At 34.7% G+C, this 24,244-nt stretch overlaps 1 protein-coding gene across 1 annotated transcript; it reads right to left on the bottom strand.

Annotated features, from left to right (window-relative positions):
• Positions 1 to 13,809: 13,809 nt before the first annotated feature.
• cetn3 (centrin 3) lies at positions 13,810 to 17,283 on the bottom strand. Its single transcript, XM_079861720.1, has 5 exons — positions 17,123 to 17,283; positions 16,570 to 16,705; positions 15,054 to 15,168; positions 14,713 to 14,904; positions 13,810 to 14,386 (listed from the first exon to the last, which is right to left on the bottom strand). The coding sequence occupies exons 1-5, from the start codon at positions 17,137 to 17,139 to the stop codon at positions 14,343 to 14,345; spliced, it is 504 nt and encodes a 167-aa protein (XP_079717846.1). The 5' UTR covers positions 17,140 to 17,283; the 3' UTR covers positions 13,810 to 14,342.
• Positions 17,284 to 24,244: the final 6,961 nt, after the last annotated feature.

The following is a 24,244-nucleotide window of genomic DNA, read 5'->3' as shown; positions in this document are numbered from 1 at the left end:
TTATGTTTATCAGATTCAAATAATGGAGGTACAATTAAAAGTTTGGGGTCAGTAAGACTTTTTTTGAAAAGAAATTAATAAATTCATTCAGCAAAGATGCATTAAATTGATTCAAAGTGATGATAATATTACAAAATATCACAATTTCCACAAAAATATTAGGCAGCACAACTGTTTTCAACGTTGATATAAATAAGAAATGTTTCTTGAGCATCAAATCATCAATTTTGAATGATTTCTGTATGCTGAATGAGTAATGATGCTGAAAATTCAGCTTTGAAACTATATGAAAATAGACAATATTTCTCAATATTACTGTTTTTTATTGTATTATTGATTACATAAATGCATCTTTTGGTGAGACCACTTTCAAAACAAAAAAATATTTTTAATATTTTGTGTTATTTAAAAGAAAGTACCACAAGTATATATAAAAAATATAAATCTGAATTGAAATTATTCTATTATGTGAGAAGAAAAAGGGTGGAGATTGATATTAGAGTTTAGCTGTTATTATACAACATTTTCTGAATACACAATCCTGCGATTGACCAATCACGATCAAGTATTCCAGAGTACCATGTAATAAAGGATAACATATGACAGACATTTTCCATTGTATTTTGTCAGCTAGCATTTGTCAAACTTCATTCACAGTAAGACTTGCTAATGTCATCCTCAATCCATTATGAAGTTTACTGGCCTCAGCTGTCTGCAACATATTCATGTAGGAATGCTTGGAAGAACAGGCTAGCATGTCAGCAATGTGTAGCGGGACTTTGAAGTGTCAGCCTGGGTCAACATAAACAACAGGTACGGCAGTAACAAACCTCAGAAACAGGTGGTCCGGTCATGAGGGAACCAATACGTGCTGGTGGCCACAGGAAATGTTTCCGCTCAAGGACTGGATCGATGTGATCGATAACTTTTGACCTGTTAAAAAAAAACATAAGCATGTTAATCTGCTGGATATTTTGGATGGATATTTTCAGTTAATGCATTAGTTAACATGAACCAGCTATGAGCATTATATTTTCCAGCATTTATTCATCTTTGTTAATGTAAACAATTATTCATTGTTTGTTCACAGTGCATTAACTAATGCTAACAGATACAACATAACAAATTAGAAAATGTAGGAATTAACATTAACTAGTTAGTTTATGTTAACTAATGTACACCGCACGGCCTAAAAATAAAGTCGCTGTTTGGATTTCAATAGGCAAATGCTTAAGAGTCTATCATTGGATTGGAATAAATTGATGAACCTTTTGATGTTAATAACATCACAACATTTATTTACATTTACATTTTACATTTATGCATTTGTCAGACGCTTTTATCCAAAGCGACTTACATTGAATTTCAAGGTACACATTTTACATTCTTATCAGTTCTTGCTTTCCCTGGGAATTGAACCCATGACCTTGGCGTTGCAAGCACCAACGCTCTACTGTTTGAGCTACAGGAAAGAGACTGTTTGAGCTTTCCATCAAGAGGTGCATACATTTTTGGTCAAGATCTTGTATTGTCAGTGCAAGAGTCCAGCACTGTGTAAAGTCTCCTCCAGCACATCCCAAAGACTCTCAATGAGTTTAAGATCTGGACTCAGAGGAGAAGATTCATGTGTGAAAATGATTCTTCATGATCCTCACAACCATTATTTCACAATCTGAGCCTGATGAATCTTGACATTGTCATCCTGAAATATGGCCATGATGTGTCTCATACATGGTTGTTTAATAAATGAAAAGCTACACACTCCATCAATGAGGGTTAGAAGAACTGTTGCCAAACATATAACATGATAGAAACATTAATCACTGAAATAATGATCCAGTCATAGACTCTTAAGCATTCGCCTATTGAAATCCAAATTTCTTTTTTTTTTTTGGGAAGTGTAGCTAACTAATGTTATCAAATGAAACCTTACTTAAAAGTGTTACCTTTTTTTTTTTTTATTGTCTGCATTTTTTTTATTCATTTTTATTTTAGTTTTCAATATTATAATTTTTTTTAAATATCTGTTTTTTTTTTTGTTGTTGTTTTTTTTGTCCACACAATAAAAAGTCAATGTGTGTTTGGACCTCAACGATCTTCAAAATATCTGTCCACAGACAAAAGTCAGTCATACAGGTTTTGAACGACATGAGAGTGAGTAAATGATTAGGTGAACTATTTTTATCTCACATCAAGCTAAATATACCAAATTTGACTGTTAATGTTCCATCAGGACTTTTAAATATTAAAGGACGATCATTATAATGCAATTCTGAACCAGGTACCGGGTTTATGATTTTATTAAACTAAATAAACGTTGCAACTAATATAAATTACGTATTTTTACTTTTGCATTTTTAATATTAGTTAATGTTTATTTTATTTATATATATATATATATATATATATATATATATATGATAAGTAAATAAAAACTTGCTAACTATAAAAAGTCTCCTTTGCTCACCACCATGTTGTTGGCCTGGTTTATAATGTGACATAAAATATGTGGGGTCAAAGGTTTTGAAAAATCCCTAAGTATAAGCAATAAGAATAGAGACATAAGTATTAGCAAAATCTAAGTATAAGCAATAACAATAGTGACATAAGTATTAGCAAAATCTAAGTATAAGCAATAACAATATTGACATAAGCAAACCACTGTTCCCGCACAATAGCACCTGATATTTCCACAGATATGGTTTGGCGTCTTTAAAATGTGGAACTTGAGAGTGGAAACCGCTCCGGACATCTTTGGAGAGCAGACGACAGTCATTGGCATGTCAAAGGGCCAAGTGTTCACATATGGTCACATAGCTGAACTAATGGCTGACAGGCCTCAGCAAGGGCATTAAAGTGACCCTGCCTCCAGGACAACACAAGCACGGACCAGCGCTCTGTAAACACACATCCAGAAACCTGTAAACATACAATTAGGCCATTAATGTTGCACAATGGCCTACTTACTCCTCTGTTCACATTTGATATCTCACCCACAATATAAACAGGGTTTTCTTTATTCCAAAAGAACTTGTAGATTTAAACGACACAATCAGAAAGTCTGCAATTACGTGAACTACAGAAAACATAAATGTACACTGAAAAATTGTTTGGTGTATATTTACTTTGGATCACTTTTCACCCAGAAATGGCTAAATTTACATTTATAATTTACAACTTTAAAGAAATCATTTTTTAAAGTGTACAAACCATTCATGTCCATGTAGCACAAACGTACAGGATGAGTTGCACATCAAAGTTGAATAAGCACCATGGGACTGTTTAAATAGTTAAACCTCAAGTTTGCAAATTCCCAGCATGCATTGCAGCTTGAAATATTTATGTGGTCACTATTATTTAAAAATTATCATTGCTTTACATCTTAGTGTCTTCATTTATGCTACTACTGTTCATATTTTTACTGAATTTAGAGATTTGAGATTGGTGTATCTAATCGCAACTCGGTTTAATATATTTACCTGAAAGGTTAAACAATCATTATTTGCCTTGACAAGAATTTTCAGTCATTAGTTGAGTTAACTTCACAAATTGACTGTAAAATTCAAGTTAGGTCAGCTTTTTTTTTTGTTTTACAGTGTTGTTATCTGAGGCATATCATCTCAATTGTAGCAAAAGCTAACAGACCTGTGGGAAATCCTTCACGGATCTGACAGTGTGAGAAAGTTAGCACACAGATTTGAAGCAGACAGCTTACAATGGACCTTATCTGTATTGAGTGTTTATGATAGATAAGGTTTGGGGAAAAGCCTGCCTTCAGTGACAGCCATCAGACGCTCATAGTGTTCTGATAGAAAGCCTGGACACATCTTGAGATTGTTAACAAATAGACTGCTTCATACAGATAAGCTCGACAGAGATTCAGTACAATCGCAGGGACGTTTTTCAACATATGAGACTATTTGAATACGCTATAAGAACAGCTTTATTTGGTTTTAGTAAGCCTGACCATTTCATAATCAGCTTGTATCATCATCAGCTTGGCCCTGAATTCGTTTTTTGTCATCAGCATGCAATATTTGTTTTCTATTTAACTGTTAACTATTTCAATCTCTGTCACGGTAAGGGCAAGATTTGAATAATTCAAATGCATTTGTACAGTACACGTAAATGAAGGGAGAAGGACATAGTAAGGCTTTCATTTGAGATGGAACATTTTCATTTTGCCTGATATACAGTATTTTCTTTTGTTTTGAATGTTCCGCTCTAAAATTGGAAGTCAAAGAAGAAGTAATTATCCTCTAAATTGAGCCATTTCGCATAATTATTTCTTGGAATGCAATGTTTTTTACCGAGCTACAAAGAACATTGAAACTCGCCATTTTATATGCCGTTTGTGTCGCATAATGGGTTTTCCCATCAGCTCCAGACTGCGCTGGTTAATTTGGGAAGAGGTCTTGTTCCCTCCGAGAGCACAATTTAATGAGGGATATCATCCAACTGAGAGAAGTTTCATTTATTTATATATTTTATATTTATTAATGTATTTGTCTTTCAAGATTTCAAATTGCATACACTTGATGAAGGAGGTGAAGGAGGAATGATGGCTGTAATTTTGGTAATCAAATAAAAGATTGTATTGATACATGTCAATATATGTGTAAATTTATATTTTCTTTATTTAACCTGTTGTTAATGTAGAATATATTACAATTACAACCAAATGTATATATATATAAAAAAAATTTTTTTAATTTTTTTTATGTTAAAGTTTATTTATATACACACACACACACACACACACACATATATATATATATATATATATATATATATATATATATATACACACACACACACACACACACACACACATATATATATATACACACACACACACACATATATACATACATACATATATTACGCATCGGTAAAATGTCATAAAATTCTATATTAATTATTTAAAAAAATAATAATTTAGAGAAAAAAATACTACATAAAATCTCTGTATTATATATATGCACACAAATTATTAAATGTTTGACATGTAATATAAATATCATGCTATCATCCAATATACCTTAGCAACCACCTACAACATATTCACAAGTGCTGTTTGTAATCACTCTAAACAAATGTGATTCTTAAATTGAATCCATAAAATTGAGATTATACACCAACTAAGTAACTAATGGGTCTTTATGCTTCTTTTTAATCTGTCTGTGACCTTTTAAAGTTCATGTAGCTCAAAACAGAGAGCACTTAAGACTTAGTTGCTCCCCGGATGACCAGTTCAGCCATATGAGTGTGAAGAGAATTATGACCAATTTAATGGGGCAAGTTAGTTACTCCTTTGTTTATAACTGAATGCGACTAGTGTTGTGAGAACAGTGTAGCAAATGTAAAATTTATGTACAGCCTCGGGCAATGGTGATTTTTTTCCCAGTGTTGCGTCAGTTGATCTTTGCATTCCTAGTCTTATCTGTAAATCTTTACGTAGCCGCAAACCACAGCCCTGGCACATACGTGAAAAAGCTTCACATCGTGGAAGCCTTGTTCTGCAGGTCACATGATCGTGAGCAAAGGGACGATCTGAATAAAGGGTGACCTCTACTGAAAGAGAAACATGACTGACATCACCCAACTATGTAAGGTCAAAGGTCACAACTGGAGTGATACACAGTGACCCCATAAAGTATCTGGACACTTAAGCCACAAAATATATAAATGTCATTGCATTAGAAATCTCAAATCAAATCCATCTGCAAAGAAATGCTTTTCTGAAAACTATAACTTTACTTCTATTTACCATTTTTGAGCAACAGGTCAAAAAGTTCCTCTAAAGTGCAGCCTTGGTGAGCAGAAGAGACTTCTTTCCAAAACATTTTTAAAATCTTACCAACTCCAAACTTTAACAATAGTGTACTTGTCTACACACTTGAGGGGTCATTGAGTGCACATTAAATTCACCAGGTCATCTAGTCTTCTAGTGCAAAACAAAATAGTTCTGATCTACTGTAAAACACCCATTTGGGAGTAGCCAAATTTCCATCATAAAAAAAAAACGTAGATATCATGGAACAGATTCCATGTTGGCCATTTTAAATTGGCAGACAATAGCATGGCAGGGTTTGTATGAGTTAATGCACTCTAAAAGCCCCAGTGGGAGAGTTGTTATTCAGCCGATGGGAGCCGTTTCTGTAGCTGAAAAGTTTGTGAAACGGTGCCCGCTCCTTTGGTTCCTCACAGCAAGACAGCAGTCTATAATGGGCGGCGATTGTTCTCAAGACAATACGGCTTTTTAAAGGGTGCCACCGCGATGGTAAGTATATATATGAAATATTGTTATCCTGGCTCAGAGAAATCAGAGCGGTCAGGCTGTCTAACCACAGTCACGCAGTGGCGCCACAACCCCGTGGACAGCTTCCACGCTTGTGCCGCTCGAGAACAGCGCCCACGGGTGTCTGGATGGTGAACCTGAGCAATAATCTATTACGAAATCATTTCTTCTTTCTCAAAGTGACATTTCAAGGTGGACAATTGGTTCCCCAAAAGTGACGGAAAGGAAGAAGTTGAGAATCTTTTATACATGACTGGTCAGTCTCTTAAAGTCAACATGAAACACTCAGAGCACATTATTTGACGTATTTCTAAAAATAATGCTAAAAGACTAAAGATCCTATGGTAAAAACCTGTTAAGTGGTTAATGGTCAGATCTCTTACTCTATACGGTGAAAAACTGTAATAGGTCAAATGGGACATTTCATGTAATTTTACAATAAAATATTGTTAAATGTACAAATTTTTGGAAGTCATCTTAATTAGAAATAAAAATTACACCTTATTGTAATTGTTAGTTTTCTTATTATTCTTCCTCCCAATGGGAGTCCCTATGGCAGCCCTATGAACGGAATATAGAAAAATGAAAAATGCTGAAAATTGGCACACTTGTAGTGATTATGTAATGAATAGTGACCAACTTTTTTGAGATCTGAAAAATGGCTATTTTTACTTATAACTTTTGAACAGTTTGTCAGAATTATGATCTTGATGTCTATGGCTTCCTTGGGTTAAACCGAATCCGTGGATACCGATTTTGCCAGGATTGGACCAACCGCCAGTTATTCTGACACCATTTTGAAATTGGCCAAAAATTGCAATATCTTTTAAACGATTTGACATATAATCCCAAAATTTGGTAGGGTTCATTGACAGCATGTGCTGAAGGAACATGAGAGGTTTGAACACAGCGCCACATGGTGTTCCAGACATATAATCTTTTTTGGAAGAAATTTGCAAACCTGTCCAAAAGTTGTTTTCTCTTTCACTGGTTTGCTTGTTTTATGCCGATTCCGACGACATCTCATTTGTAATTTTCCATCAATGTGCCTGTCCGCCATATTGAGTTTTTTTTTTTATGATTTTTTTTACACCATGCTTGGGTCTTCTGTGGACATTTTCATGGCAAGAAAATTTATGATAAAACTATATCCGGGTTTTACAATCTTTTTATGCTAAAAACTCAAAAAAAAAAAAAAAAAAAAAAATATATATATATATATATATATATATATATATATATATATATATATATATATATATATATATATATATAATAATAATAATAATAATAATAATAATAATAATAATAATAATAATAATATATATATATATATATATATATATATATATATATATATATATATATATACACCTCTCCAGAGTTAACTGTGCCTGTTAATATGCTAGTTAGCTTAGCATATAATGAAATAGCATGCTAATCAGAGGCCATTCTTTCTTTAAAAGTAACAAATCTGTCTAAAAATTCATTGTGTTGATGGTTTTGTGTTTGTATGACACCGTACGCCTTCTTTATTTTAGTATTTACTTCAGCTTGTGGAAAATTGGCTTTTCTCTTTACCACCCGTGTTTTTAAAGTGGTTGTCCGTGTGTGATATATTTGAGTAATTTGGTTTATTAACATTATTTCAGTTAATATAGTATTTTACAGTAAATCTGTAAAACTTAAACATTGCTACCATATTTTCTACAGTATGATAAAGTTCTGGCAACCACATCTGCCTTTTTTTAACCATAAATTTCACAGAGAAAAGTGGGCGTACCAAAATGGAGTCAGCCAACAAGGAAAGTTGTTTTTAGAGGGGGAGCAAGTGAAAGATTATGAAGACAAACTTTTTTCTTTGGAAAAAAACATGCATAATCATTTACAACAAGACCAGGAGTGTGTATTAAGACAGTAAACAAGGTCAATTTCAGTTTCATGCTGACTTTTAGCATACTCTGGTGTGCACTATTTCTGGCTTTAATACACATTTCTTGGCCTCAAAATGGCGGCAAACACTTTCAATTCACCAGGCCAAACGCATGATATTAAAATGGGTCAGCTGCCCTGCCTAAATATGACATCTTTCAAACCCCAAAATGTCGCAGTGCTCCTGTTTTTCACATCAAGACTTCCCCCTTCAGACCACCAGCACCCCGAAGAGAAACCACTTGAGGGAGCGGGACCGGCCTGTAACCAGGAAGAACAGGGCGGCTGTTTATTTCTGGTGCATCTCTACCGAATGACTCACAAGTTGGCTGCAAAACCAGTTCAGTCTCCAACAGCTGAGCATGTGCCAGCTCCAAAGGCATATAACTTGTGCGCTGCCCACCCGCTCCGCTTTACCCCCGTCTCAATCGCAACGCTCGTCATCTGCCTATTTTCTCCTGCGTTTAATCCCCCTGTAATCATCAGATGCAGCGTTTTACAATCAACATTGGATCTGACCTTGAGCAGGTTTAGAAACGGCCAGACACATTAGTGGATGGGTACGAGGCCGGGCATGGAAGAGAGAGAGAGATTAAGTATAAGTAGGCGGCTCTCTGCTTCACTGGAGTTGAAACACACATTCGATGTCCCTATTATAGAAGACAGTGGGCCAAATACAAACAAGCACTGCAAAGCGAAACAAATCTACATTAATAGTAGTATCATTAAGGATGTATAAAGTACTTATAGTATGAGGACTATTTCAAAGTATTAAAAACATCTAAACTGAAATTTTTTATTTTTTGCATGCTTGTCGACTAAACTACAAACGAAGTAATGATTGGTCTAAGTGGGAGTATACATTTACAAAACATTCGTACCAAATTGACACGAGGGCAGTCAATCTAGGACTTGACGGAGATGCACTTTTAAGATCTTTCTTATGTACACTACCTTTTGAACGTTTGGGGTCAGTAAGATTTGAAAGCTAGCTAAAGACAAACATTAGTGAAAGTACTAGTCGTGTACGTTGTTTTCTGTATCATACTAGAAATAAACTTGCAAATACGATCAATTAAGATGCAACTACTAGAATGATAGTGTGTGTTATTCACATTTAATCTCACAAATGCAACATGTCAGGCCCTCCAAATCCATCATTATTTTAGACTTGACCCTCTACGTAGAAAGCAACACACCATGTATATGGAATATGTTATTCACTGAGATCTGAAGCATCATCTGGATTGCAAATGTGACATGGACAACAATTAAGGAGGAAAAAGTTGAAATATTTCCAATCAGCATACTTGGTGACTCAACTACAAATAAAGAAATGATTTATCTGAGTGGGAATATAGACAAACATTTTCCCATAAAACACAGCCATGTGGGCAGTCAATCTAGGATCATATGGAGATGCACTTTCAAGTAGATATATTGAAATGTATCATGTACACTACCTTTCGAAAGTTTGGGGTCAGTAAGATTTAAAAAAATAAAAAATAATTGTATATATATATATATATATATATATATATATATATATATATATATATATATATATATATATATAAAAAAAAATTATATATATATTTTTTATTTATTTTCTTTTTTTCAGCGAGGATGCATTAAATTGATAAAAAGTGACAATTAAGACATTTAATGTTACAAATAAATTCTTAAAACTTTTTAACTTTCTATTCATCAAAGAATTAATCAAAAATATGAAGCAGCACAACTGTTTTCAACATTGATAACAATCAGAAATTGTTCTTGAGCAGCAAATCTGCATATTAGAATGATTTCTGAAGGATCATGTGACACTGAAGACTTGAGTGTTAATGTTAACGCTGAAAATTCAGCTTTGATCACAGAAATAAATTACATTTTATATTAAAAACATTATTGTGTACCATTTTTATTATTTAAAAAAAGAGCTAATTTCACACACACACTCTGATTAACCCCTAGTAGTTTTCATTGAACCAAGTGCTAAAAAAAAGGACCAAAAAAAGGAACTCTGTGGTAGGCTAACATTAGATGACTTAAAATAGTAGCATGCACATGATCTTAAATATTCAAACATGAGATTATGCTATTTTGAACATCTGAATTAAGTTAAAATAAAAACAAGTCATTATAAAATAATAAAATTCTACATAACCATTTTGGATATCGGATTCAAATCATCAGCTTACACTAGACTCAGAGACCTGCAAACGAGTCTATGGTCATTATTTAATATGGTCAACCTGGTTGTTTATTATCTCATCTACTTTTCAGTAGCCTATCATAGGTGCTAATGAGCAGCGCACCTTGGGTTTCAACTCTTGCAAGACTGCATTCACTCAACAACCAAACCAACCAACAAAAATGAAGACGCAGCTTTGACAGTCTCACAAATTCCCAAAAAAAACCCCCGTGGGCAAGCCCTGGTTCGTGGGAACCGCTGAGGTGACAGATCCCGGCATCTCTTCCCATAGAGCTCAGGGACAGAAGACATCACTTATCCTGACCTACAGTCAGTTAGACATGATGAGCTGCTTCCAGCAGTCAGCTGACCCTTTGTGGACCAATCCGAGCAAAAGAAATCCCATGCTGGAGGTCATGGAAAACCTCTCCCTGAGAGGTCCAGATTTACTTACTCAGCAGAACACATAAAACTGTTCTTGGACAACGTGTAACGAGGAAGACGGACATCTCCAGGCCAACATGTCACCCTCAAAAATGCATTTTTTTTTCTCCTGGGGAAATTTGTGGCTCGGAACAGTTCATATGCGTTTCTAAAACGGATGAGCTTGTGTTTGAGCGATAGTAATTGGATCGTATACACTCTAAAAATAAACTTAAAATGGATGGATACGCCAGTCTTTTTAACAAATGTTTCCCTCCAAGTTTAAATTACCGTGTGTGAGGGAAATGTCTTAGAAGGTTTTGAAATTTGTACGAGTAGGCCATGATCGTGTGGCTACGACTTAAGATACACCAAAGTTAAATATGCTCCAAATTACAGTCGTTACGAGACCCTCAAAGCCAAAATTAAAGGGCGAACGCCCAGGCGGTACTATTGACTTCTTTATTGAATGGCTGCTCTGTATAATTAGCAAAGCAAACTAATCCATCTGATCTAAACCATCTGAGCGCATTGTGCTGTGATTCAGATGATGTTTCGTGATGGCACCTACTCTAGAATCAACCAGGAGTCTCGTCACAACAGAGCTTTGATGTCCGTCTGCGGTCCATTCAAGGTTTTTGGTTGGTTTCTAAGGCGAAACATTGATCTGACGGAGGATGCTGTCCCTGGAGACTCTTCTGACAGCTGAGAAGGAAGCCATTACTGCCACTGTGGCCTGATGGTAATGACAGGATGACCTTTAACCTCAGGTTTCCCTCATCTAAGGCACGCCAGTGATTTTCAGAATATCGTATTACGACATTTAACCACATTTCGCCATCAGATGATTTCAGCAGATTAAATTGTTGCTGTTTTCAGTTCTATTAATAAACCCTTGTCTAAAAATATCTCAAAAGCTCAGAATTTTCTCAGTGTTTTTCCTATGTATGATTTCAGGAACCAGTCACTAATGTGAAAACAGAAAAAAATACATATACAATACTATACATATAATTGCTATATACTATATATATATACATATATATATATATATATATATATATATATATATATATATATATATATATATATATATATATATATATATATATATATATATATATATATATATATATAATTGCACCTAGCACATACATGCACATATATGTATATATATATATATATATATATATATATATATATATATATATATATATATATATATATATAATACACACACACATATATACACACTGTATATCTACATCTATACATTTATATGTAGATGTAGATATACAGTGTGTGTGTATATATATGTGTGTGTGTGTGTGTACGTATACACATTTATTTATGTGTACACACACACACACATATACACACATTATATACATATATATATATATATATATATACACACACACACACACATTATATAAACACAAATATATGTTAGATGTGATTGATCAATTTGAAAGCTATACACACACACACACACACACACACACACACACACACACACTATTAATTATTTTATTATAATTCCATATAATTATAATAAAATATTTCATCTCAAAATTGTCCAAACAAATTGTGGGTAATATTCCAGGTTTTCAGACTTGCATTGGTTCTTGCTTCTCATAAATAATTGTGTAGTTGAAAAATGTAATATGCACAAATACAGGACTTAAATCTTAAATATTTTAAGAATTATAATGCTCTTAAATATTTTAAGAATTATAATGCTCCTAGTTACATAGAAGAAAGTCATACTGTACATTTTTCAGGGTGAACTACTCCTTTAATTTCTAAAATGTCTCCATTGTCTCTTAATTAAAATAAGGATTCACTTTATTAATTTTAATCTCATTAAAATGTTCTGTAAATGTAAAAAAAAATAAAAAGTAAAAATGTATTCTTTAATATAGATAATACTGTCATGTGGGGGGGGGGCTTGCTTATTTGATCCATTTTGACAGGCATTAATCAAATCATCTTGCTAAATTCTTTTTGGCCTGATTTGTTGTTTAGATGTAGCAGACAAAAAAAAAAAAAAACACACACACACACACACACGGCTTATATCCATCTTTGGTCTGCTGGCCCGTATCCATGACAACGGTTTCCGTGCTGATGTTCTGTGTAGGACTGTCCTTACCTCACGCTTCCAGACAGAGACACACTGACCAAATTATCCTCACAGCGGCACAGATACGCATGGAGTCATCGCTGTCAGCCTCTGTAGAGCTGCGGTCACATGTTTAATTTTGGATAGTGTTGTAAGAGGTGATGCTCAACACATTCAGCCATTTAAAGCTTTCCTGTCATCTCACCGTCACGCCGTTTTGACAGCTGAATCGATCCCACATAGGCAGACATCTGGCCAAGGAACAAAACTTTTGTAGATGTCAAACTTTTTCCAATGAACCGGAGAAGCTAAAAGTTTCCTTCACACACAAATTCTGCCACAGATGTGAACTAGTATGCAATTTGAGATTCGATTTTGTTGTATTCATAGGTTTCCTTGACTTTGCATGGATTCTGATGGAATATCATTAAAAGTTATGGTCTTTTTGAAAAAAAAAAAAAAAAAGAAAAAAAAAAAATTTCTCTTTTTGAAAACCCAGCAAAACAGCTTTTCTATGAATAATGTCTCCCTCTATTGGCCAAGACTGAATAATCCCCTTTTAAACCTTATAAATCAACACGCCACTAAACTAAACAATAGGGACCAAAGGACAAAAAGAAAATCAATTATACATCACAATAATTAAATTATGGATTCAATACATTCATAATCATAATTTTAAAATGACTATACAAAAGATCAGGATGAGCATTATACAATTCGGCTTTTATGAGGAATTATTTCTATTTAATGCTATTATTACATTATGTTATTTATATTTAATATTATATATATTTAATATAATCTTGCAACAAATTACCTTAAAAAGGTGGAAAAGAATAGCAAACCTATGCAGTTTCAGAAAAATTGAGCTGCATCGCCTGGAATCAGTTTAAAATTGGATCAACAATGTAAAGACAGGATTGCAAAATAAATATGCTATCATAGGATAATATGATTATCAATGTGACTGTGAAGACCATTCTGCCCTTTAGTCAAACAGACGAGCGAAAAATGATGTTTTTACTGTGTATTTACAATAAATAGTACTTTGGAATGTTATTTCAAATGCAAAATGAACAACTACAATACAAACTATTAATATTAAAGACACATCTGCAATGATAAAATACAAAGTATCCCTATAAAAATCAAACCAACCTATTCATGACCCGAAATGTTGTTCGTCCTTCACGGCCAGTTCAGTTCAAGCTTCTGTCCAAAATGTTAGCACCAATCGGACCTACCGTTCCATACATTTGAAAAGTGGTTTACTGTTCATAAGATCAGTTTGTCTGATGGATTGGATCTTTGCAGAACATGTGCAGGCAAATCTTCACCAAACGGTTTCATTGAGTCACAGCTGCTCACGAGTCTCCGGTCATGATGGAGATGAACTCCTCTTGATTAACTGAAAGACAGTACAAGAACAAATGTGATCACTTAAATTCACTTTGCTTTTAACCTACTTATTAACAGCACGGACAATTAATATTTTGCTGATTAAATTACATATCATAACTCTTCACAACGCCAAAGGACACACAAACAGCTTTCAACGCAGCCTTCACTTCCACTGTTCCCATTTTTGTTGGCTGCAACACATTCATTTGCTGGGTCTTAATTGAGAAAAGCACTTTGGGCCCACTGGGAAAAGCACAGTAATTACTTCCATTCATCAGAGGCAATAAAAATAGCACTTTTTCCCTCTCCCTAGATAAAAATCCAGCAACTTACTCTCTCCGTCCCCATCGGTGTCAAATTCATCAATCATGGCTCGCAAGTCTTCGTCACTCATGTCTTCGCCCAGTTCACGAGCGACTCGCCGCAGGTTTCTCAGGCTTATCTTTCCGGTTTCATCATCATCGAACAGCTTAAACGCCTTCATTATTTCTTCTTTTGGGTCTCGCTCCAATATCATGTCCGTCACTTTAAGAAAATGACATTACTTTGAAGTATAAATGCTAGTGAAGTATTCACACAAAGCAAGCAGAAGATTGATTATGTTACATATATAAATGTTACATTTATCTGCTCCAGATTTCAGCAATATCATTTTGCAGTCTAGGCCAACTTACCCACTTCTTTGAAATCCTCGAAAGTTATTTTCCCAGTTCCTTCTCTGTCATAGTCTTTTAAGATCTTTAACACATCTACTTTCTTCACCTCAAAACCCAGAGCTCTCATCGCTACCTGGAACACAAGTTTTAAATATCAGCAATTTTTGAGCTACTATTGTTGATGTTTAAAGGTGCACTATGTAATTTTTTGTTCAAAATGAACTAAATTTACATAATGAGTCAAATACACCATCAATCCTTCTTCCAAAACGTGTTTTTGTCTTACCCTGATTCACAATCACAATCTATTTGAGATCGAGCGGGATGTTTTTCCGCATGAAATTGCGTCCTTACGTCACTCGTCCCATCCGTGCGTGTCTCGAAATATCAGTAAATAGAGAAAAGTGTTTCCAGCTACATTGACGCGTGTATGGCGTGAGAGTGGCATAAGTTAGTTTTCACATTGAGGAAGAAAGTTTGACATGGAGCAACTAAATCTCAAACCTCCAGTGAATCACCGTTTTTTTTTTTTTTTTTTTTATGCCGAACAGACGAGAGTCTGCTGGAAAAAACAGAGCGCGACAGAGCTCGTAATAAAACAAGAATCAACACTGGCTTGGCTTTTCAGAGATAGTGAGAACTGAGGGATTTGAAATGTTGTAAAAGTGACGTGGAGATTGAGTTTGTATTACTCAACAGGCGAGTAAGGTACTTTATTGAACAGAGATATCGCCATATGTATGTATTGTGAAGGGACATTTCATTTTGGTTGTTGTAGTGATGTGTGGGAATTTATTTTTAAGGAATTACATGTCTATTAACGGGTAAAGCTACAGTAACGTCTTCAGCTAGTTGGCTTGGGTCCCTTTCCATCTAAACTGGTTATATCTCTTAAGCCTAGTAGTGAATGTTTTATGAGCAGTAGCATAACCATATTCATCCGCACAGTCAAAGCACAACCAAAACAATGTTCTTCTGCAAAATACATGCAGTTTTGTTTTTTAACCACAGGTTAATACAAAGAGTATTTGTATAAGTGTTTGCTGAACAAAAATAATATAAGATCTTACAGTTTACAGTCAACCTTATAACAAGTCAGAATACCAAGGCCACTACAGCCCTGTGCTATGTGCGCAAATTAATATATTAATGAAACTGTTATTCAAAATGTATCATCCTCTTTAATTGGTCTTATGGTTATGTATAAATAATTGTAAAATTGCTATAAAAAGTGGGATTTAGTGACTGTATCAGAAACTTTTCATAAAAAAATAAGAATTTACATATGTGTGAGTTAATCAAAATATTGATATGAACTATTTTTGTTATTTCACATAACATTCTTTTTTGATTGGTATATCTTTTTTATTTGCAAATTGTGTTGTATTACTGTTAACATTAAAAAAAGAACACTCCATTTGTCAAGGGTAATTGGTTAAGACTAGTTAGTATTTCTCAACATTAAGATTTTAACTTTTAAATAGATGACCATTCTGAATATAATGAATAGCCGTTTTTGAAATGAGATCTTTACCTTTAACTCATGATAATCTATTTCTTTATCCTTGTCTGTGTCAAAGAGCTCGAACGCCTCCTTGATCTCATCCTTCTGCTCCTCTGTAAGTTCTCTCCTTTTCTTCTTTTTGCTCTTATCAGCAGTTAGTTCAGTCCTAAGGGCACAAATATGGAAATCAATCATGTGATTTACTCTGATCTTCCATTATTTTAGATACCATTCAATCAAATACACACTTGCTACCTGCCTCACTCACTAGACAGTATTTTGAGGTCTCATAGAACATGTAAATTATATAATAATGTACAAAACTGCTGACTTGACAGGCAGGTAATCAGGATTTGATTGTCTGTATGAATATGTGATTCATATTGCAATAAAATGAAGAACATGTGTGCTGTTGCTCATGTTTAATACGTATAGGCATTTTATTATTATTATTCATCACTATTATTACTATTAATAATACATAAAAATGTGTCAGCGATTCGCATGCACCGGCTAGCAATGCTCAACACACCAGTAGCTGGTCTCTAAACCAACAGCTAGCGACTAAACACCTCATAATTACCTTAGAGACAGACTCATTTTTGCAGTTTAGCAATAAATTCGCTGATATTGAAACCCAAATCCGTCCAACAAGATTAGAGTTCGGCTTCAACAGTCCTGCTAATCCCCAACACAGACGCCAAGGCAAGCACAGCGCGTTGCTAGTTGATTGTCAAGGAAACGTTTCCGATTGGCTGCTGCTGTCTGAGCGTCAGGATGACGATACTTGTGATTGGTTGTTTGGGAACAGATTTGCCTTTGAGCCTGTTTGATTGGCGGACTGGGACTGGCATGGGCGGTCTTAATGATGGCGGTCAAGACGGCGGCGCATTCATGAAAATTTAAATGTGTGGTAATATTGGACACATTTAGATTATTAGATTGTGTTTATAATGAATCGGTAACTAATTAACACGTATTTCTATATCTGACATGATGTAATATCATACAGGGTAATAGTAATAGTTTAGATACTGAAGTGTACTGTTGTTACCAAACATAAATTGTTATAATATAAGCAATACTGATTCAAATTAAGTGATTATACACGAGTATATTTAATGAAATATTATATATAATTGTTGCTGTAATATTATTATTTTATGTTTTATGATAATATTTAATGTATAAATGTCAATAAAATAGGAATTGTTTAAATATTTAAAAGGATAGTTCACCCAAAAATGAAAATTCTATCATAATTTACTCGCCCTCAAAGTTGTTCCAAACCTGTATGAATTTCTTTATTTTGATAAACACAAAAGAAGATATTTAGAAGAATATTGTTAACCAAACAGTTGATTCCATAGTTCGGGGGAGATTGTTTGTTTCTGACATTCTTCAAAATATCTTCTTTTGTGTTCAGCAGAAGAAAGAAATTCATACAGGTTTGGAAGAACTTGAGGATGAGTAAATCATTTTTGGGTGACTATCCCTTTAAATAATTAGATACTAAATGGTGCCTTTTGTTTCATTTTTTATTTCTGTTGCTGTTCATAAACATAATTATTATTGATAATATTTAACAACAATTTATTTAACACATTAAAATAAGTTTTTACTCCTCAATTTAGTAATTGCAGTTAACCACCAATAGAGGACGCCCTACACCATGACAACACTGACATGTATTCTTTCTAAATTCAGCTTAAACTGCAACAGGAAATACAAGAAACTCTTTTAAGACTTTGGACAAAAAAAATGTTTGTGTAAATTAATTTAATATCATAGTATAATAGTATTCTCTTGTTGTAAAATTAAGATGGTGGCAATATCTTTACAGCACATTTAGGGGAGTTAAATGGGTGGCTCCCAAACCACTTCCTCTGATGAGCACAAAATGTGCCTTTGGTCTCGCGAGGCTGTTGTGGGTTCAAGCATGAAAGGTCTTAAGGTCACAAAACCACACCCTAGGCTCAGGCCTGGAGAAAAGTAAACAGATTGACCCTGTGAGGTGCATTGGCTGTTCTGATCAATGTTAAAGAATAAGGGTAAAGTGTAAACCAGCACAAACAAATGCACCAATTTAGCCAGGTTTACTTGTATTAGTGCCTGTGCAAAAAAAAAAAAAAAATATCATTAAAGTCCCCATGAAATCAAAATTGAATTTTTTTTTTTTTTTTTTTTTTGGCTTTTAGTGTGAATATGTTAGCATTGCTGTTAGGCTATCTATAAGCTAGTGTGCTCTAAAACAATGACTAAATTTGGATTAAGAAGATACAAGCATTCAAAATTTACAGCCTCTCACTTCCGCCAAAATGGATCAATGATTTTGATGACATCACTCAGCAATTCAGCTTATCTGTCCAATCAAGTGCTCCCTAGAATCTAAAGCGTCCCGCCCCCTGCACTATAAATAGACACTGAAGCTGCAGCTAAAATTGGTCACTTGTTCATACAACTACTATTTGCTACATGGTAAATGGCATATAGTGCACTAAATAGGGGATAGGGAACGATTCCGACAATGTAAATAGGTGAATGATGTCTGGTTTCACATCAGTGTCACAACGCGCACACGGTCGGTTCACAGACACGATAGCACAGAGCGGATCATATGCGCGAGTCGGCGCAGACCACAAAACGTATTGGACCCATTTTAATTCTACACAGAATGCTATATTTTAAAGCGATATGGAGGAGATTAGGAGGAGAAACGGTTTTATATATTAGGAAGAAACTGCGGCTCTACCGAGCTCAACGGCTCTGGCCGAGCCGTGACATAAACTAACCGCTATTGGCTATTTTAAAAAGAGGGAGGAGCTGATCGATATGTCCCGCCCTGTCTTCCTGTTTCAGTGGAAATCACGTCAACACATTGAGTAATGCTGTGAGTTTCAAGGCACTTCAGTGGGCCTTTAACATGGAATGGCTGTTCTTTTTAAGTGCACAGTCTGCATGTTTTCATGTTTTGACTGAACTTGATTTAGAGCACTTGGAACCAGAAAAGTCTGTTACCGTGACAACAAAGATTACCTCTTGGCAAACGCTGACATTTCTTAGGTGTCATATTGAGAAACAACAGGACTGTTCACACACTCGCTAATCATTACTCATATGAGGTGTGAACGGTTCCTGGCCATTCTGCTTTTGTACAATTTCCACGTAAGCTGATCTTACAGTGACAGGGTTTCATAAAGTCCATGATGACAATCTCGGAAGAGCAAGCGTGGTTCTGATAGTACAGATCACTGGCTATGAGTTTTGAAGAACAGAGTTTGTGGATCCCATGAAGCAAGTCTGTGTCTATTGGACGGAGCTGGTCACGTGACTGTCCATTCATTTCATTAGCCTACTTGTGACAGTCACGGCGCAGTCTTGGTCATAAAGACCCTCAAATGCCTGGACCATCTGGACTTGTTTGTGTTTCGCTAGACTGTTGTGGTGTTAAATAAAATAACTATATAATCATTTTAAAGTATCTTCTGAATATAAATTAATTTAACACACAATTACCTGTCATTTTAAGCTCACTATTATGGTTTACGCAGCTTAACCCTGTTTTATAGAGTGATGTTGTTGTGTGCCAGTTAGTAATGCATCCGTGGGGGAGGTTTGACTAGCTATGACTGGCTCCTGCTGAACAAAAGCAGATGAGGAACTACTGTGATGCTGTCGAGGCTGGAGAGATCTAGTTCAGACCGGTAGCTGGGTGCTGCCGGCTTACACACTGAAGGGTTCTTTGCTGTGGGTTTTTTTTTTTTTTTATTGTCATCTGTGTGATTAATTTAGGGAAGACAAGGCAGTCTTCAGAGGTTTCATACTTACTATTGTAAGAGGTAATTATAGTATGTAAAGCCCTGAGATGGAGGAAGTCAAAACTCTGACTGCTTTTTAAAGGTTATGAAAGTGTGTAGATACAGATTAAAGATCATGTTTGTTATTAGATTTAAACAGAATAAAACAATAATAATTATATTAATGTAAAAATATAATCATTTGGAAGAAGCTTTTAACCAAAGGAATCATATATACAATATGAATATTTATATTTATTATAAATAGATAGATAGATAGATAGATAGATAGATAGATAGATAGATAGATAGATAGATAGATAGATAGATAGATAGATAGATAGATAGATAGATAGAGAGACACACACACACACACACACACACACACACACACTTGTTCTTATATTAAACTGTTGTTACTGAATTGTATGATTGATGATTACATTAAAATGTAATCATTTGTAATTCGGAAGATGCTTTAATCCAAAGATACTTTATCATATATATGTATATGTACAGCCTATAATTTGTTACAACATGTTTACTTTTATGATAAATTCACTGTAAATTAGGTCATGCTTGTTTTTTTAATTCCAACATGTATGATATTGTTATAATATTTAATATTTGTTGATAAATGTAAGGTAGGGTAATTTATAGGTGTCAAGTATACTTAAGTTGAACATCATTTTCCCTCCAGGCAATGTTTTGTTAATTTTTGCATTTGTTCTATTGACTGTTATGACATAAGCGATAAACAGATGCAGATGCCATGAACATTGTGAAAAAAGTCACATCAATTATTAGCATCATTAGAATAGCTTACTGACTCATTATGGGAAATTTCATTGAGGGAAAACAATGAGTTACAATAAGTACAGTACATCTTATAGTCCTTACCACTCCTTGAGCTCCTCCCCAAATACCTGTTCTTTCAGCTCAGTGGTGGCGTGATGTTATAGACACGCCCCCTCATTGTTTCTGCATTCTCACTGGATGAAGTAGACAATTTGTGATGCAACAGGTGATGGTCTGTGCAGCTCATGAGATATTTTCTGTCTCATAGCTAATTTAAACAAACATTTTAGCAGATAAACCATTTTTAATAAGCTAAGACTTTATGTGAGGCCACATAAAAGCTCCTTCAGTAGCCATATTTATCTAGACATCAGAGGGACGCGTGACTCTGCAGGGCTGTTGCAGTGGTAATCATGTGGAGATGTTTTTTCTTGTGGCAGAAGGTTAAAGACCACATGCGCTCATGTGGTTTCTCGCTTGCTTTCTCGCTGAGAAAGAAGGAAAGGCAGATGTTGTGTGTACACAATTCCAAATCATGCCGCCACAGGAGATCCTGGGATCCAGCCAATCTCTCCCAAAGCCAAGAAAAACAGACCAGTTATTCTGGGGCCGGCTGACCAATCTTCTGTCTGCGATGATATGATGCATGATGTAAAGTTAAAATTGCATTCAGGTCCACAGTGAGGAGATTAGGTCGATTCTAAGGGCCCTGGACAGAGAAGGAGAAATTGAGTGAAAAATTCAGCGCTGTGAACACAAAATGTCTAAGCGACGACGTTATTGAGAAGAGAGATTTCATTTTAATTCAGGAGTTAAAAAAAATGTTTAAGCAAATTAATTCAAATGAAAAGTATCCTTTCAAAAAAGTAACTCAAATATTAATGTGTAAATAAAATAATTTATGAAGTAATGCGTTACTTTACTCGTTACATCAAAAAGTAATCTGATTACATAATACACATTACTTGTTACATCTAAAAAGTAATCTGATTATGTAATACACATTACTTGTGATGCTTTACTCGTTACATACAAAAAGTAATCTGATTATGTAATACGCATTACTTGTAATGCGTTACTTTAAAAAGTAACCTGATTATGTAATGCACATTACTTGTAATGTACACTTTACTTGTTACATCAAAAAAGTAATCTGATTACATAATGCACATAACTTGTAATGCGTTACTCGTTACATAGAAAAAGTAATCAGATTACGTAATGCACATTACTTGTAATGCATTACTTTTTACATCAAAAAAGTAATCTGATTACACAATACACATTACTTGTAATGCGTTACTTTAAAAAGTAACCTGATTATGTAATACACATTACTTGTGATGCGTTACTCGTTACATACAAAAAGTAATCTGATTATGTAATACACATTACTTGTAATGCATTACTTTTTACATCAAAAAAGTAATCTGATTACGCAATACACATTACTTGTAATGCGTTACTTTAAAAAGTAACCTGATTATGTAATGCACATTACTTGTAATGTACACTTTACTCGTTACATCAAATAAGTAATCTGATTACGTAATACACATTACTTGTAATGTATTACCCCAACACTGTTCCGGGGTTCAAATCCAGGCTAAATATGCAGTTTTAATAAACCAAGAATTGCGGCTGAACCACAGAAAAGCTGGACATTTCGCAACATTTTTCTTTTGTGTTCCACATGAAGAACGGCGGCACAAAATTTTCAAGTGACCTGAGGATGGGTAAATGATGATGAGGTGAAGTATGACTTTAAATTTTGATTCTGTACCTTCCACATGTTTACATGACCTTCTTCATATTAAATGCCCAATATGTTTTTGCTATGGTTTGTGACACCCATTTTTAAATATCCAGGCAATAGCAGATATACATAAAGTCCTACATTTTCACTTATTCAAAAATGGGTTTGTGAATACGAATTCATGTTCACTTTATCACAATGAATAGCAACTTTGCTCTGAATAGTTTAGTAAAATCTGCCAATTAGGTCAAAATGTTTTGGATTCATCTGGATGCTTATCAGAGGGTTATTAATGAGTGATTAAGGAAGAAGTAAAGCTGATTTGGATGAGAACGGAAGGGTTTAGACAAACAGTTCAGAGGCGCTCAGTAACTGGTACAAAAAGGTCATCCCATAAAAGGACGGACTAACTTGACCTCAAAAGAGTGACAATCAGGGGTTTTACGCATGATGCATGTGATTGCAAAAGATTTGCTTAAAGGTTACAAATTATACCATCAATACCAACATGTTCTGTATAAAAAATGACTTTCAAAAATCTCTGATGTAATCTGATTGAAGAAGATGCTATCCTGTGAGAGGAGCATACACAGATTCTTTGTGATGTGAGAAAGGAGCTGATGCTCGCCGATAGGATATCTGGTTAAAGCCAGTTTGTTTTTCGCCCTGAAATGAACCTCTTCTGCCTTGTGTCGTTCACACAGGTGTGAAGTCATACCCTCCTCCCCCCATCCCGCATTGCTCTGAGCACGTAACACCTGCCCGCCACTCGACAAGTGTACAAGATGTTCTCTTGATTACTCCTGCTGCAAAAGAGGAACAACAGCTTTCACTTTCTGTTGCTGCTTGTTTGTTTGTAATGTCTGTAAGCGCTGAGATCAGCAGTGCGGGTAGCCGGTTCAAGGCATCTGGTTCATATGAAGGTATACGATAGAAAAATGCATGTCTAGATTTATTGTTGTTAAAAAGGAGCAAGTTGTGTATGGGATAATATACAGTCAGCCAGTGGTTAGACAATTTATTAGCCTCAAAATACTGGGATCTTGCATGAAAAATGAAAGAAAATCCAAATTGTGCATGAAAATTGATGTCTTTAACTAAAACAATTAAAAAAATATTAAGAAAAACTATAATAGTATCTCAATGATACTAAAATAACACTGCACTAGACTCTGTAAACAGCAAAAAAACCAAGTTGGTTTTGCTGACGTCTGTGTGGTTGCGTTTGTATGGCTTACATCTCTTACGGCATCTTTAACACCTTCTGTACTTCATGCAGAGCTGTTTTTGAGAAAACATTAACATCTCCAGGAGATTATTGCAGCATCAAATCAGAGATTGGCATTTGAAGATT

Source organism: Squalius cephalus, assembly GCF_949319135.1.
Source record: "Squalius cephalus genome assembly, chromosome: 24".
Classification (NCBI taxonomy): domain Eukaryota; kingdom Metazoa; phylum Chordata; class Actinopteri; order Cypriniformes; family Leuciscidae; genus Squalius; species Squalius cephalus.
This window is presented reverse-complemented; position numbering and strand designations above follow the sequence as displayed.